This window comes from Seriola aureovittata, chromosome 23 (assembly GCF_021018895.1).
Source record: "Seriola aureovittata isolate HTS-2021-v1 ecotype China chromosome 23, ASM2101889v1, whole genome shotgun sequence".
Classification (NCBI taxonomy): Eukaryota; Metazoa; Chordata; class Actinopteri; order Carangiformes; family Carangidae; genus Seriola; species Seriola aureovittata.
The window spans coordinates 2,737,563-2,754,547 of record NC_079386.1 but is presented as its reverse complement, the minus strand read 5'-3'; the positions used below and the strand labels follow the sequence as shown (position 1 = coordinate 2,754,547).

Sequence of the window (16,985 nt, the reverse complement as noted above, 5' to 3'; positions counted from 1 at the left end):
GATTTCTGCAAGAAAGTCTCTTTTTTTACTTATTTTTAAAATCTAATGTCAGTTACTGTTACAGGTCTATTATACACTGGTAACAGATTTTGTACCCTCTGGGGTTCCTCGCGTCCAAAAAAGGACACACAAAGAAAATGCTATAAAATTATCATATATCAATATTTTTTTCTGCTTTTTTTGCATAAATCTCTTAAACCACTTCAGTTCTGCTCAAACCTACCAAATGATTGTTAGTTTTCAGGATTTTAACCCTTTAAATGCCAGTTTGAAGACATGTTGGCTCTTGTTTTATTAAAAAAAACAAGACAGAATATGAGATATTTCCCACATAATACATGATGGAGGGATGTGACATTGTTTTATACCAGAGTCTTTTATATCAAGACATTTCTCAAAACCAGAATATGATCAGGGTGACTTTTGAACACTGGAAATAAATCATGTACTCATCCCGGCAGTAGCCCCCGTGGCACTCAGAATTTCCCTGGAATTTTCTAGTTGACATTACATTGCTGCTCTGAACTGAGTTAACTGTGTTGTGTTTCTGTTTCTCCAACAGAAATGCTAACCTCCTGTGACTTTAACCAGAACAGTGAACCATTCTGCAGGTTCAGCCAGGACAGCACAGACAACAGTGATTGGACCCGACATAGAGGTCCAACCCCAACACCTGGCTCTGGCCCTAGTGGAGACTACCCTGATGGAAGTCAGTCCTGAGTGCATGGTTTATTTTAAATATTTCATTTCTGTAAAATTACCTAATTGGCAAGGTTATTTAAGGTTAATTTAGAGATTTAGTATGATAAGATAAAGACACATCCTCTGTCTTTCTGATTCTCTCTGCAGAGGGATACTACATCTACCATGAATGTGATAACGTGGCTAACGGTCAGAAAGCTCGGCTGCTGAGCCCTGCCCTCTCATCGTCGGCCTCTCAGATCTGTGTCCAGTTTCGATACTACATGTACGGCTCAGATAGTCAGAATGTGTTGAGGGTTCTGGCTAAGAGGCCCAGTGGAGACGAAGAGGTCTGGAAGAGGACCGGAATCCAGAGTCCCTCCTGGCTGAAGGGCTCCGTCACCGTGTCCAAACCCAGCAGTCAGAGCGTCACAGTGAGTGTTAGCAGGTCATTGTAGCTGCGTTAACAATCAAAAACAGGGACTTAAAGCTGAGAGCAGCACCTGGATGATTGACTGATTAAAAATTTTAAGTGTTTATTCAGAATTCACTGTTAAATCTTGACAAACTTCTTAGACTTACCAAGTCTAAATGAACTTGAGAGTCCTGCACACTGACAGCCACTTGAAACTAAAACATTACTTGTCCTATTCACCTGTTTGCTGTTGTGCTGACATGAGGAATATTTTCCCAAGTCTGCATTGCTTTGACAGTGACTGCATTGGAAAAGTTAACCTTTTTTTTTTGTCTGAATTGGAGAAACAAGGTAGAAATATTTGTTTCATTCAGACACAAAATATTGACATAACTTATGAAATGTAAAAAAATCCTCTGTCATGCCAAACTAATACACAATTCACTTTACATTACACAATTAATATATAAAAAAGGTAGGCATTTTGTATTAGACATAGCTAGTAGCTAGTTAAGTTAATGTATTTATTATTCAAATTTTTGAAGAATTCAGACTATGTGTCATTAAAAATTTCAACTGAAACCCACAACAATACTAATTGTACCAACAATTTTTCAACATTGATGATAACAATAATCTGAAAATTGATCTTTTAAAAATCTGTACACTATATAAATTACATTTTTTGTTTTAAGTGTTGAGAGCTCTAAACTCTCTGATCTCAATGGAGACATGAGAAAGACACTGAACGTGTTGCTACAAAACAGACATATTCATCAGTTTCTAATCAGTGCACACAAACTTGCACAGATTATTTAGTTACTCTTATCTCCTTTTACCCTCACAGTTTACAGTTTATATTGTTTTTATAGCAGCTGTAAAACAATCTAAGCTTCAAGAGGGTGTTGGAGATGAACCTGAGGACAGATCAATTATACCACTGTTACTTCATCACACAGTCCAAAACACACAGTCACACCCTGAGCAATAAACCTGGGCTGTTATATTTACATGATGTTTCTGCTCATCAGTTTGGATTTTGATGGCACTGACACTTTGTCACAATCGCACATGTCACATGTTAGGACACTTCAAACAGTGCATATTTGAATCGGTTCAGTATGCGTTAAAGTGTCCTTTCACCCAATTAAAAAAAAATTCCTTACAGAACAAAACTCCCCATGCACAGCCAATATTAGTGGTCAGGTCCTGGTTGGTCGCAGGAACAACTGAAGTCAAAATCAAACTTAACCACCACACACTGAGATCATTTCACTGTGACTCTCATTGAGCGCGAGCAACGTGTTTCACCTGTGGCTTCGTCAGGTTCACTCAGTAAAATTACAAGAGTGTACACAGGTGTGATAAATACACACACATAGGTCACATGACCAATCACCATCATCCTTTATTTATTTTTCAGTATTTTAACATTTTTTTCAAAAGATAAACACATTACAAAAGGTTAACATTTTCCAAAAAACATGATAATAATATTATACATTATCAATAATCATGGCAGTATTAATATAACTACAGCTAAACCTACACCTAGCGTATTAGGAAAAATAAGACAAGTAACTTCTATATACACAACTGGCTGCTAAACTGGCTTAAAAAAGTCCTTATTTATCTAGAATATATTCCTCCATCTAATATGAGGCTTCAGTAGTCAGACTTACAGTATATTGTCTAAAGTCTTCATAGCACAGGCACAAACAACATTGCACGCCATCAGGACTATCACCTATGGATGGTTAGGGTTCAGTGGGTTAGGATGGACTCTTGACTATAATAGTCAAATCCAAGTTTTTGTGAAAATTTTAAACAAATTTCTAGAAAACTAGCAAAAGACAATGTAAATAAACACATTCCCATCCACTACAGTTTTATGGATATTAGGATTTGGGCACAACAGTTGGTGGTGTTAATTCGTTAGTCCTAACAAGATGACATAATTAAAAGAGCTCCAGTCAAAGCTCAAACAAATGAAAACAATGAGGAAAACATGGTAGATATTTACATGTATGTTGGTTTCATGTGTTAATGTGAGGAGGGTTACAGTCTCCTCATCACTCTACACTCCACTTCTCTCCAGTGAAGTCACATGCTTCATATATTTCATGGTTTATTCCCCTAAGTCTCTGTTGTATTTTCTCATTGTTTTGTTGATACACCGTCTTTTCCATCACAGCCGAGCGTAAAAAAATAGCAATATTATATAATATAACAAAAGCTTTTTTTTTTTTTTGTTAATGCTAATTTGCTGATAAAAGAAGGCTGGGAATCCGCTTATTGTCTTCTAAATAAAAACTCCAAAGTTGAGGTAAAATCAGCTACAACTCACTGTAACCTGAGATAATTTTCCATGAAAATTCATCTGCAAAGCTGAACAGCAGCTTCAGGGTGTTGATGTTTTTTCTCTGTGTCTATAGATCGTGTTCGAGGCACAGAGAGGCTTCAGTTCTTCCTGTGACTCAGCTCTGGACAACATTGTCATCACTGAAGGCGCATGTCCCTGTGAGTTTACATACACACACGCGCACGCACACACACAAACAAATAAATATTGCTGTATGACTGACTGAAGGTTTTGTCCACAGCTTGTGTCTCTGGCTGTGATTTTGACACTCTTGGCGACCTGTGCGGGTGGACGACTCAAACTGAGAACCCTGATGTGTTCGGCTTTGATCAGTGGATTGGACCAACAGACACTGAAGGGACTGGACCTGATGACGACTTCTCCAAACCTGGATGTAAGTGGTTCTTCTTTTTCAAAAAGCCTGTATAGAGATAACTGCTTGAATTTGCAATATTCTACTACATCTACATCTAAGAAATTAAATTGTTTAAACTAAGTGGGACGCTATATTTAATTCCTATTTTAATTGCTTGATGACCTCTATGAAACACTTGTGCCAGTCAAGGAAAGATGGAAACAATAACCCAACAAGTGAATACTAAAACTAAAACAAAATAAAGTAATAGGTATTGAGAAAATGAAACAGTTTTGGTGTAGAGAATAAATCAGCAAGCAAGCAAGTGTTTATTCTATTTTACTAAATAACAAATTTTCTTATTTTGACCATGTAGTTGGTGCCTACATGTTGTTGGATTCTTACGAAGCTGTCCCTGGAGTCAGTTCTGAGATCAGAAGCCCAGTAATAACCCCCTCGTCTGGATGTTTGGACCTCACCTTCCACTACTACCTGTATGGCACCAGCACCACAATGGAGCTCAGAGTCCACACCATCACCGCAGGTAAAATTCTACATTTATTGTAATGTGCATAGACAGACAGAAACAAAGCCAGCCTGAAAAAATATCTGTTTTTGCATGAATTTGTTTCTGTATTGACCAGGCGGAAGCCTTGGACCTGCTCTCTTCACTGTCAAGGGGAACCAGGGTCAAGGCTGGAAGCCTGCAGAGGTCCGCTACCTTGGAACTGCTGCTACTCAGGTAAATACTAGAACTTGGTGTGTCTCTGTGTATATTTATGTTTTGTTCGTACAGCCTTACAGTAACTTATTTACTAACTTACATGTATTTCAGTTTGTGATTGTGGGTACCTTTGGAGAAACTCCTCAGACAGATATCGCTGTTGATGCTGTGTGTATCATGGCCTGCAAAGGTGAGAAACTGAACAGAGGGAATTCAAGTTACTATCGTCACCATCTCAAATACACAAGTGCTCTTACAATGACAGATGTTTTCAAATTATTTGTCTTTCATTTACAGCTCAGCCAACAACTCCTGTACCACCAGTAACAACTGCTGGACCAACTACAGCAAAACCAACAACGGCAAAACCAACAACTGCTGGACCAACTACACCAAAACCCACAACGGCAAAACCAACAACTGCTGGACCAACTACACCAAAACCAACAACTGCTGGACCAACTACACCAAAACCAACAACTGCTGGACCAACTACAGCAAAACCAACAACGGCAAAACCAACAACTGCTGGACCAACTACACCAAAACCAACAACGGCAAAACCAACAACTGCTGGACCAACTACACCAAAACCAACAACTGCTGGACCAACTACACCAAAACCAACAACTGCTGGACCAACTACAGCAAAACCAACAACGGCAAAACCAACAACTGCTGGACCAACTACACCAAAACCAACAACGGCAAAACCAACAACTGCTGGACCAACTACACCAAAACCAACAACTGCTGGACCAACTACAGCAAAACCAACAACGGCAAAACCAACAACTGCTGTGCAGACTACAGCAAAACCAACAACTGCTGGACCAACTACAGCAAAACCAACAACGGCAAAACCAACAACTGCTGTACCGACTACAGCAAAACCAACAACTGCTAGACCAACTACACCAAAACCAACAACTGCTGGACCAACTACACCAAAACCAACAACTGCTGGACCAACTACAGCAAAACCAACAACGGCAAAACCAACAACTGCTGGACCAACTACACCAAAACCAACAACAGCAAAACCAACAACAGCTGGACCAACTACGGCAAAACCAACAACAGCTGGACCGACTACACCAAAACCAACAACAGCAAAACCAACAACCCCTGTACAAACAACGGCAAAACCAACAACTGCTGGACCGACTACACCAAAACCAACAACAGCAAAACCAACAACAGCTGGACCAACTACACCAAAACCCACTACGGCAAAACCAACAACTGCTGGACCAACTACACCAAAACCCACAACGGCAAAACCAACAACTGCTGGACCAACTACACCAAAACCCACAACTGCAAAACCAACAACTGCTGTACCAACTACACCAAAACCCACAACGGCAAAACCAACAACTGCTGGACCAACAACTGCTGGACCAACTACACCAAAACCCACAACTGCAAAACCAACAACTGCTGGACCAACTACACCAAAACCCACAACAGCAAAACCAACAACTGCTGGACCAACTACACCAAAACCCACAACGGCAAAACCAACAACTGCTGGACCAACTACACCAAAACCCACAACAGCAAAACCAACAACTGCTGGACCAACTACACCAAAACCAACAACTGCTCGTCCAACTACACCAAAACCAACAACTCCCAAACCAACTACAAAGCCACCAAGTATGACATGTCCTTATTAAAGGTTTCCAATAATGCTATTCTTTATTTCTTTCCTTCATGTATTTATTTTCCCTCATTTTTCATCAACCCATTCATTTTCTCTGTACAGACCCATGCCCTCCTGATGCAGAGTATATAGAATGTGGTCCAGCTTGTATCCCCACCTGTATGGAACCCTCCACCAACTGTTCTGGCTCGTGTATCAGTGGCTGCTTCTGCAAACCAGGCTTTGTCTTTAAGGGACGGCGCTGTGTGCCACTGGAGAAATGTGGCTGTCTGGATGACAAGAATAACTATTATGAGGTTAGATTTCCTAGTTAAGTTACCATGTACATAATTGTTTGGTGAAAAAAAAAATGTAATGGCAAAGCAGTAAATGACGAGAAGGTTGTACACTGCCAATATTGATCCTTTGTTCAATTTTGTTTCAGCCTGGCGAGATCATTTTTGGAGACGGCTGCTCAAAGCTGTGTCGCTGTGCAGGGAACTACACTTTGGAATGTGTTGATAACTCCTGTGACCCCACTGAAGAGTGTCGCGATGTTAATGGTGTTGCAGGCTGCTATCCTAAAGGTAATAATGCCTCATAGCTTGTCCAGTGGTGTGATACAATAATCGCAACACTTTGACTTTGTTATACTTCTCTGTTTGTGCTGTACAGTTAACCCATTGTCCTTTAACTATCAATTCTAACCAAAGTGGAATACATCCTGCTTCAAATTAACCCTGATATACATATTTTAACGACATAACTGCTAACATACAGCTTCTCATTTGTCACTCCTTCAGGTACATCCACATGCATAGCATCTGGTGATCCCCACTACACCACCTTTGACAAACGCAAGTACAACTTCATGGGCAACTGCAGCTATCTGATGTCTGCACCCTGCAATGAGACAGCTCTGCCGTACTTTGAGGTCCATGCCGACAATGAAAATCGCTATAACAGGCCCACTATCTCCTATTTGAAGGCCGTACATGTATATGTACACAACGTGAAAATCTCCATTCTCAAAGGTGGCACTGTGCAGGTAAGAAATGAGAGGAGGGACACAGTTAAACAGGGTGGTAGGGAAAACAATCACACTATTGTCATATCTGGAAGCATACTGTTGAAAATGCTTTTTTACAGTTACTAACACAATTACAGTGGAATTAGTAACTGGATTTTTTTTTTTAAATGGCCGGTAACTCTGTAATTAATCATTATGCTATTCACACCTGCTTTCCCCATACAGGTGAATGGCACCAATGTAAACCTGCCAGTGTCTCCGGTCCCTGGTGTTTCCGTATTCAAGTCAGGAAAACACTACACTGTTTCCATGAACTTTGGTGTGACTGTTCGCTATGATGGAAACCACTTCATGGACATCAAAGTGATCAAGGAGTAAGTGAAAACTGAACTGATGCTGTCACTGGAGACTGATATTTACGTGCATTCTTCCCCAACCCCACACACAAGTCTATTTTCAATGGAAGTTTTGGAAAGAAGCTGAATATAAATTAATAATCAAGGCACAAACGTTTGGAGATTGTATGACATGGTGATCAGGTAGCAAAAGTGTAGCTCTGACTGAATTGTTGCTCTCACTTCCACACATCACTAACTTGCTGGTTTTCTTGTATTCTGCAGCTATCAGAAAAAGCTGTGTGGACTGTGTGGAGATTATGATGGAGATGCCAAAGATGACTTCCGTAAGCCAGATGGATCGCTGACCAACAGTGCCAATGCCTTTGGACACAGCTGGAACACTGATCCAGAGTGAGTAGTGCAGTTGTCATGAAGGAGGAAATTAGCTACAAAGACCAAAACTGTTTTTGTACCAGGCTGTAAACATGTTTATTTCTGCTATTAAGTTGGGCATTTTAACATGGGAGTCTATGGGCATTGACTCACTTTTAGAGCCGGCCTCAAGTGGCCATTAGAGGAACTGGTTCTTCAGTGTTGGCTTCATTTTTTAGCTTCGGAGGTTGCCGCTTGGTCTTAACACCATAACTGTACTCAATGAATTGCCTTTTGTTGATCCACTGTGCAGTGGTTCACACAGAGCTTCTAACTGACTGACTGTCTGTATTAACAGGTGTAATAAGAAACCCAACACCACCATCCCTGGGTGTGAAGCAGGAGAGCAGGAACTGTATGAGAGCTCTGGATACTGTGGCATCCTGCTGGACAAAAAGGGTCCTTTCGCCGTGTGCCATCCCAAAGTCAACCCCAATGTAACTACACACACATTCACACCACACACACACATACAGATATATGCAGTGCAGTGCACATGCATATGAAGCAGTTCTCTTTTTTAATACTTTGAGAATTTAAGTTCACTCGTAATTTAAAAAAACGAGCAATATAATGTCATTAAAATAGCTGTGCCATTTTCTGGTGCCCTCTGTGAACTAAAGGAAGCGACAATTCTGTTAATTTCATTTATTCATATTCATTTTATTCGACCCTTGTTGTGAATCATAAGATAAAAAGACAGAATTAATTGTTGTGTAACTCAACACACCCTGTGTGTGTCTTCAGAATTACTTCAGGGACTGTATCTTTGACCTGTGTGAGCTGGATGGAGCCAAGCCCATTCTATGTGAAGCCATTGAAGCCTACGTCAATGAATGCCAGGACCGTGGGGTCAACATCGGACCTTGGAGGAATGAAACTTTCTGCCGTAAGTGTTGGGTGAATGAATGGATGAAGAAATGACAGGAGGATAAGTGATAGCTGGGAGAGGGGGCATACAGATACACAGCAGCTCTGCGCACCCTGAATGACAGGCACCTAGAGAGGGCCGGTAAAGAGACTGACTTTATGGATGTTTTCACAGTCAAAGATGCAGCCAGATTTCACCCAGTGCTCCTGATGGCCAGTCCGACTATGATAGACACACACACACACACACACACACACAGACACACACACACACACACACACACACACACACACAAACACTGTGTCTGTGTGTTTGTGTGTGTGTGTGTGTGTGTGTGTGAGAGAGAGAGAGAGAGAGAGAGAGAAAGAAAGAGAGCGAATCAACAAACCGACAATGAAGTTAGATTAGATTTTAACACCATTCAGTCCAGTCTAAGCCTCTTTGCCCTATCACTAACTTCAGCCTCCCATCCTCCCTCCAGCCCTGAGCTGTCCCCCCAACAGCCACTATGAGCCCTGTGCAGACCCCTGTCAGCCGTCATGCTCTGGGAAACCTCCCTCCTGTGGTGGGCCCTGCTCTGAAGCCTGTGTGTGTGATCCTGGCTACGTCCTGAGCGCCGGCAAGTGTGTGAAGAAGAGTTCATGTGGCTGCAAACACAGCAACGGCCAATATTATGAGGTACACAGGGATGTGTGTGTGTGTGTTCACATGATGTCCAGGCCAGCTGTGCCCACAATGTTATTAGTTTAAGCTTCTACCTGCTAAGACAGCTGAAATGTGTGTGTGTCTCAGCCTGGAGAGGAGTTTTACGTGGAGGGCTGTAAGCTGAAGTGTAGGTGTGACGCCCCCTTCGTTACCTGTGTGGCCTCTGACTGTCCCCCGATGCATGAGTGTAAACTCCAGGATGGAGAGCTGGGCTGCTATCCCACTGGTAAGCCTTACTCTTGGCTCAGTGGGAACTGAAGTGGATATCAACTAAAAGCTGAGTTTGTTGGCTCAGCTGTGTTGTATTCTGATGTCCTGCGGTTGTTCAGTTCTGTTGGTCCCTCTCTCTCAGGCTCTCAAGACTGTGTGGTCTCTGGAGATCCACATTACAACACCTTTGACAAGAAGTTCTACAGCTTCATGGGAACATGTACCTACACGCTGGCCAGAACCTGCAAGAACAACACAGGTAGGAACAGGACATTTATGTATTTATATATTAACTTAATATATATCTCTTCCATGAGGAACACAGTTTTATCATGTTTGTTTTTCTCAACATTTGACAAAGAAGCATAAAGTCACATCTGATTTTCACTGAAATGATGTTTAGGAAACACTGAACTTTGTTTTATGTGAATGGAGAGAAATCTGATCAATGACAACTGCTTGTAAAAGTGAGATAATTAATCTGACCTTTGCAACACAAGAGAACTAGTTCTCTGATGTTTTCCCTCAACTGTGGAAGAGGCTGATATGAATTTACTCACTTGAGTGACAAAAGGTTTGGTGTTGTGCTGCCTGCGCAGGTCCTTGGTTCTCAGTGGAGGGGAAGAATGAGGAGAGAGGAGTGCCAGGTGTGTCCTACCTGAGAAAACTCTATGTCACTGTGAATGGAATCACTGTGACCATGATGAAGGCCAGAAGGACTCTGGTCAGTATGAAACACACACACACACGCACACATGCGCACACACACGTGCACACCAGCTACAGCACTCTCCCTATATCAGTCCTAATCCTCTGGTTTAGTGGAATTACAACTTAAAGCCTGCCCCTGGTTCTCTTCACCTTTTTATTTGATCTTATCCTCATTCTTTGACTTTCATCTCTTTATTCTCTTTATTCCATAATCCCAGATATCCGCCCACGCTCTTCCGCCCTATCCTTCTCTGTTTGATATGTCAAAAGGATCAAAGAGGTTTTCTCAGCGTCAGTGCTTTGTCATCTTATCCCAGAGAGCAGGAGATCTAAATCCTGTGTGCTGGGTTTTTATCCATGTGTCTTATGATCTGTGATGCGTCACAGTTTGTAAAGCTGACAGGAAACTGTAAATGTGTATGAACTGTACCTGTAGCTTCTGTTTGACACCGTCTTTCCCTCTGGCAGGTGAACGGAGTGCGAGTGGCCCTCCCTCACTCCCCCTCTCCTCTCATGACTCTCAGTCTTGCCGGTCAGTACATCACCCTGCAGACACCGTTTGGCCTCCGGGTGCGTTGGGATGGAAACCACCACGCCCAAATCACAGTTCCCAGGTTGGTATAAAGGTTTGTTTAGAGGTGGTCACACCATGTCAGAGGTTGATTTTGATGATGATGATGTTTACTAAATATGGCTGCTGTCTTAATAATATGAACTGAATTATTCTGGTGTTTTAGGGTCTCCTTGTTGAAACATGACAGTGCACTTTTCTCTTTTTTGTCTGGAAAATAGTTGCACACAGATTGTATGTGCAGTGGCCCTGAGAGCTCAAAGCACTGCAACTTAAGAAAACAGACAAATCACAAACAGCCTCAAAAAACCTCTTCATCAATTTGACAACACATGACCTAACTGTGGCGGCCGGGGTTTTAGTGCTGCATATCATTCTCTCTCTCTCTCTCTCTCTCTCTCTCTCTCTTCCACTGTTGCTATCGGATTAAAGGCAAAAAAAAAAAACTTAAAAAGAAAAAAGTGATGAACCCGGCTGGGACACAGTTGTTGTTCAATGCTTTTAACTTGAAAAGTAACAAGTGCATCCAGCCCGGTTCATCTCTTTTCCCTGGAAACACTTCCGCTGTGAGTATTTGCAGCTTGTGTGTTGTCAATGTTTTGTCTATTTGCATGTATTTTCTTAAGTTGCAGTGCAGTGAGCTCTCAGGGCCACTGTATGTATGTAAAGTAAAGCAGGTAAAAAAGTATGAAGCACGACACAAACAACAGCAATGAGAGCCAAGCAGAATAAATGTCTCTCATGTAGTTAACTGAATCTCTAACATTGAGTCACAAAATCAATCTGTGCTTCCCAGCTGCGTTCACAGTGTCGGGCCTGAGAAAATAAGCTTCTAAAACACACTCAGAACAACCTCACACAACAACGAGTATTGTGATTCTTATGAGATATAGTCACAGGTTTTCAATCCATGGTTTTTACTGAAATGATGAACACTAAGTCTATTTAGACTGGACATTGTCAATGGCATCTCTGGAGCCCATGTTTCTAATCTCCATACAGGTGCCTTTTTAAGTCATACAACCTTGGCCTGATGGAGTCACGTCAGAGTGAAACATGCGCCTCAGTTCATGCCACAGAATACACATCCGTCCTTTGAATTGACAAACACAACTTCAAACACAAATTATATCGAGTGCTTTCTCAACAAATATCTTTAACTGTATGAATTTCCTCAAATGATATATAGATATAATGGTCTAGAGAAAACATCATAGTTTAATCTCAGTTAAGGTCGACACAACTGAAGAGGTATATTTCATGAGCATTGCTTAAGAAATCAGCTGAGCATCTGTGCAAGCTGCAGTTTAAAGCTCATACAGATTTTCAATAAATCCTCCCAGCATCTCTAATGCTTCGGTTATATACTGTATTGATGATACCGTGACTTATAGTAATGAAGACATTTCTACATCTTGTGTCTTTGTTGAATTCCATTAAAGGGCCAAACGTTATTTGTCCTTTGTTAATCTTCTTAAGACCTTCCACTTCATCTCTTAATCCCTTATTCTCGGTGTCTTGGTCTATTCAGCTCCTACTATGACCAGATGTGTGGTCTCTGCGGTGACTACGATGGGAACCCAAACAATGACTACACCAAACCAGATGGCACCCTGGTAGGAAATGTCAACGACTTTGCGAACAGCTGGCAAACAGAAGAGGATGAGGATGATTCGTGAGTTTACACACATCCATCATTCTGCTGTAATCTGAGAATATATGAATTTTTTTTAAAACTTCTTTGGATACTCAGGCATGTGACTAAGCCACACCAAGCCAAGCCATGAATTGACTCATGCAGTCAGTTAATGTTAGTTTGGGGGTGAAAAAATACAGAACTATATCTAAAATATATAATATGGATATTTATGATTATATAATTGCTTAATTTAAATATATTTAATGAATTGCATTTTCTAGAGAAATTGTTTTTGAATGAAAAAATTATTTTGAGAAAACAAATTTGAAAAATGATTAGTGCAATCAGAATACAGACACAAATATAATTATCTTGACACTAACTGCTGTTGATGAAAAAAATGGAATGTGACCCCGCTGTGTCTGTATTGATCAGGTGTACCCCCGGCACCAAGCCCGACCCAGACTGTGACCCCAAACTTGAAGCTGAGGTGGTGAAACCAGACAAATGTGGCAAAATTAAAGACCCTGCTGGACCTTTCAGGTGAGAAAGATATTGAACTGCTGTGAACCTGTTGGAAACCACTGAAACCACCTCCCTGCTGAAATACTCATTCAGTATCTGAACAATTGTACAGATGGCTGAAATACGACTGAACGTGGCCGTTGCCCACAGTGAACATGTCCTGATGTCCTCTGTGTTGTCATTTGTTTGTTCGATCCATTTTTATATCTTGAACTTTAATAGTCAATATTATTCAGTTTGTCTTCTTAAATTAAACCGTCCAAATCCCCGAAAGCTTTGATCCAACGTTTCCCATGATAGTGTCTCATGTTAGACTTTCCTGATAAATGCTTTTTGTTATGAATCTGTCGTCTCCAAGCCGAAGTCCAGACGCTCAGTGACATCACTGTGACATCATCAGGGATAGTCGCTAAAAAATGGTAGAATGTCCCTTTAACAGTGTTAAAGTTATTAACACTTAACACTTAATTAACTGAATATTTTTTCAGAATTTGTGAACTGAAGTTGTTTTAGAGATGTTCATGTTGATTTTCTTTTTTTCTGCAGTGACACCTCAGTGTTAGTTTAAGTCCTTCATTTACTGAACATTGTTCAAATTTGAAGGCATTGAATTTTCTTAACTTGAAAATTACTCATTCATTTTTAAGTTAATTATTCTTGTCAAGTTGATATAAGATAATTATTCTTGTCCAGTTGATATATATCGTTCAGTAAACCCATAATTAAGTGTGTATATTTGACTATGTTAATGTTTTACCTTTAAACAATATCAGAAAAAGGACACGAGCACATGTTTATCAGATTAAATACTGTGTGCAGGGGGAGTTCCAGGGTGTGGTACTTACATCAGTCTGAATACTTTTATCTGATTTTTTATCGCTTCAGTTTTGTACCTGTTTTACAACTGTACAGAAAACAGGCGTTTTATTTTGAAAGAGGTGACAATGACTGCACAGAAACCATAAACAAGTGTCTATAAACTTTGTGTTACACAGATTATCTGACTCACTATCTGGGTTCAGATTACAGTTATAGCTTGTTCATGGAATATCATAGGAACAGCAGTGGACTCTGAATCACACACCCACACACACACACACACATACACACCCATACCTCAGTGCTGTTGCATGTGATTCCTCTTCTATCATCCCTCTTTTCCTTTCGTCTCTCTACAGTCAGAATCAACAATAAAATAATTTAAATAGATGATAGATAACAGATATATAAACATTATAGTCTTATGAAAATATTGTGACTATTATCAGTAGCAGAGTAATTCAAATGGTGCTTTAGTGAGTGTAGTAATTGTGTCAAAATAAACTACAGTGTGTGTTCGTGTGGTGGAAGGAGCAGACTTCCCTCTCGCTGGTTGGGTTATTTAGGATATGCTTTCATGTCTTTCATATTTAAATGTAAAAAAATCTTTTCTAGGACCGAGATGGGGACCAATAAGAGATTTCTGTCAAACGGCAGATATTTGGCGTCTTCCTTTCCCTTCTCCTCCCCAAACTGAGCGAGTGTTGTTCTGTGTTGCAGGGAATGTATCAGTGTGGTGGATCCCACTCCATTCTTCAGGAGCTGCGTGTACGACATGTGTCAGTTCAATGGCCAGCAGAAAGTACTGTGTGACCAGCTCCAGGCCTACACTGATGCCTGCCAGACCCACGGAGCCAAAGTCCACCAGTGGAGGACTCCAGACTTCTGTCGTAAGTCTTCAGCAGCTCAATGATTAACTTTTCTTTTTTCTGGTCGAGGCGCAGGACATCCTGAGTCAAGGCAGCATCAAGCATCCTACTTTGAATTCATCCTATAACTTTCTCCATCATCTGCCCCTCCCTCCCTCCCTCCCTCCCTCCCTCCCTCCAGCCCTGGCCTGTCCTCCCAACAGCTCCTACTCTCTGTGTGTGAGTTCGTGTCCGGAGACGTGTCTGGGTGTGGTCGGAGCCCCCGGCTGTGAGGACGTGTGCCTGGAGGGTTGCGAGTGTAACCCAGGCTTCATCCTCAGCGACGACAAGTGCGTGCCACTGAAAGACTGTGGCTGTGTGGACACCAGCGGAGCCTATCACCCTGTAAGTGGGAACAAACCACATCCATTTATCTACAACTACAACAATTACATTTTTTGTTGATTGGTGTGTAATCTTCACCGTGTGTTTGTCAGGTGGATGATGAATGGTACTTGGAGGGTTGCGAGCAGGAGTGTGTGTGTCACAGTGGAGGTCTCATCCAGTGTCGCAACAGCAGCTGTAAACCAAGCACTGAGAGCTGCCAGCTACAAGATGGAGAATATGAATGCCGCCCTCTGGGTATGTTACATAGACATACACAACACAAACGCGCACACACACACACACACACACACACATAGACTTAAACTGCATTAGCGATTCTCTGATTATAGATTCTATTTAACAGCTGATGGACTGTGGGTGGGTGAGATAATATGTAATGTATGAGGAAAATATAAATTAGAATTATGTGTAGCTTCATTTTTCGTCAGGCATGAATTAGACTGTGTTTGGACTGCTGAACTCGTTATGATGTATTATTGTTTATTATGAGCTTTTAAACTGTTCAGGAAGTATCAGAGGCAGATTGTGTTCAGTGGAAAAACCTGCTACAGGAAAGTTTTTCTTTAAGTAAATGTTTATTTAAAACCAGCCGACTTCAGTGTAATGTGTTACCGTATCATCACACTGAGAAATAATATTGAGGTCTGGTCTGGTTCTTTGTAAATTCTCTACTGAAGCACAACATCAAGAATGTAGACCTGCTGTGGTCCTGAGTTGAGGGGATCTTGTGTCGAAGTCAAGGTCTTCATTATATCAGCTGATATTGTGCTTTCAGTCCAGATGCATTTTTGTTCTTCAAGCTCCAGGCTGAAATAAAATAAGTGTAAATAAGGAACAAGTCTCAGGTTTAATTTGCACAGGTTAACATCACTGTGGACAGAAGTGAGGAAAGAGCCCATCAGCGTGAAGTCTAAACTCTCACCTCTCTTGTTCAGGAACCGGTATCTGCTCAGTATCTGGTGATCCTCACTACAACACGTTTGACAAACGCACACACAATTACATGGGAGCCTGCTCCTACACCCTGACCAAGCCCTGCAACGTCTCCTCCGACTTGCCGTACTTCACTGTGGACACCCAGAACGAGCACAGAGGAAGTAATAAGAAGGTTTCCTACGTCAGAGCTGTGGTGATCAATGTGAACGGTGTGACTGTCATCCTCGGCAAGGGCCGTAGAGTCCAGGTAGGTCACCTTGACAGGATGGTTAACATTCTGCTGTGTGTGTGTGCCATGTCAGATCTAGAGTTTAACTTTCATTTTATTAGTTTCCTGCTGCGACAAGTCAAAATAGATAAACATGGCGCCTCCACACTGTCCGTCCTCTCTTCTTTGACCTCTGTCCGTCATCAGAGTAAATGTGTCTCTGTTCTTCAGGTCAATGGGACGGTGGTTGTCCCACCTGTCACCTCCATCAGTGGAGTCAAGATCTACCTGAGCGGAAAGTTTGTTCTACTCGAGACCTCCTTCGGCCTGAGGGTGCGTTTCGATGGTAACCACCACGCCGACGTCACCGTGCCGACCTCCTACAATGGCCTGCTCTGTGGCTTGTGTGGTAAGAACCAGTATAAGTAATGAGTCGTGTCCCATTTCAGCATCCAGACATTTTCACCCTCCACTGCCTCAGTGTAGCTCTGCAGCCCAGAACTACCAGGTCCAACCAGAAGCATGTCCCAGAGGCAGCCATGTTGACCG

General features: G+C 41.6%; 1 protein-coding gene across 1 annotated transcript in view; it reads left to right on the top strand.

Annotated features, from left to right (window-relative positions):
* Window positions 1–564: 564 nt before the first annotated feature.
* The window catches only part of zanl (zonadhesin, like), a 29,460-nt gene continuing 13,039 nt past the window's right edge, over window positions 565–16,985 (top strand). The window contains exons 1-27 of the mRNA XM_056368533.1: window positions 565–709; window positions 850–1,115; window positions 3,532–3,616; window positions 3,700–3,852; window positions 4,190–4,357; window positions 4,458–4,555; window positions 4,649–4,727; window positions 5,516–6,208; window positions 6,309–6,502; window positions 6,631–6,772; window positions 6,989–7,233; window positions 7,441–7,589; window positions 7,836–7,964; window positions 8,284–8,422; window positions 8,733–8,874; window positions 9,338–9,534; window positions 9,649–9,787; window positions 9,914–10,030; window positions 10,371–10,495; window positions 10,951–11,096; window positions 12,585–12,728; window positions 13,128–13,235; window positions 14,757–14,926; window positions 15,087–15,289; window positions 15,382–15,526; window positions 16,228–16,475; window positions 16,668–16,845. Of these exons, the coding sequence (XP_056224508.1) occupies window positions 565–709; window positions 850–1,115; window positions 3,532–3,616; window positions 3,700–3,852; window positions 4,190–4,357; window positions 4,458–4,555; window positions 4,649–4,727; window positions 5,516–6,208; window positions 6,309–6,502; window positions 6,631–6,772; window positions 6,989–7,233; window positions 7,441–7,589; window positions 7,836–7,964; window positions 8,284–8,422; window positions 8,733–8,874; window positions 9,338–9,534; window positions 9,649–9,787; window positions 9,914–10,030; window positions 10,371–10,495; window positions 10,951–11,096; window positions 12,585–12,728; window positions 13,128–13,235; window positions 14,757–14,926; window positions 15,087–15,289; window positions 15,382–15,526; window positions 16,228–16,475; window positions 16,668–16,845 (4,747 nt within the window). The remainder of the gene's footprint in view (window positions 710–849; window positions 1,116–3,531; window positions 3,617–3,699; window positions 3,853–4,189; window positions 4,358–4,457; window positions 4,556–4,648; window positions 4,728–5,515; window positions 6,209–6,308; window positions 6,503–6,630; window positions 6,773–6,988; window positions 7,234–7,440; window positions 7,590–7,835; window positions 7,965–8,283; window positions 8,423–8,732; window positions 8,875–9,337; window positions 9,535–9,648; window positions 9,788–9,913; window positions 10,031–10,370; window positions 10,496–10,950; window positions 11,097–12,584; window positions 12,729–13,127; window positions 13,236–14,756; window positions 14,927–15,086; window positions 15,290–15,381; window positions 15,527–16,227; window positions 16,476–16,667; window positions 16,846–16,985) is intronic.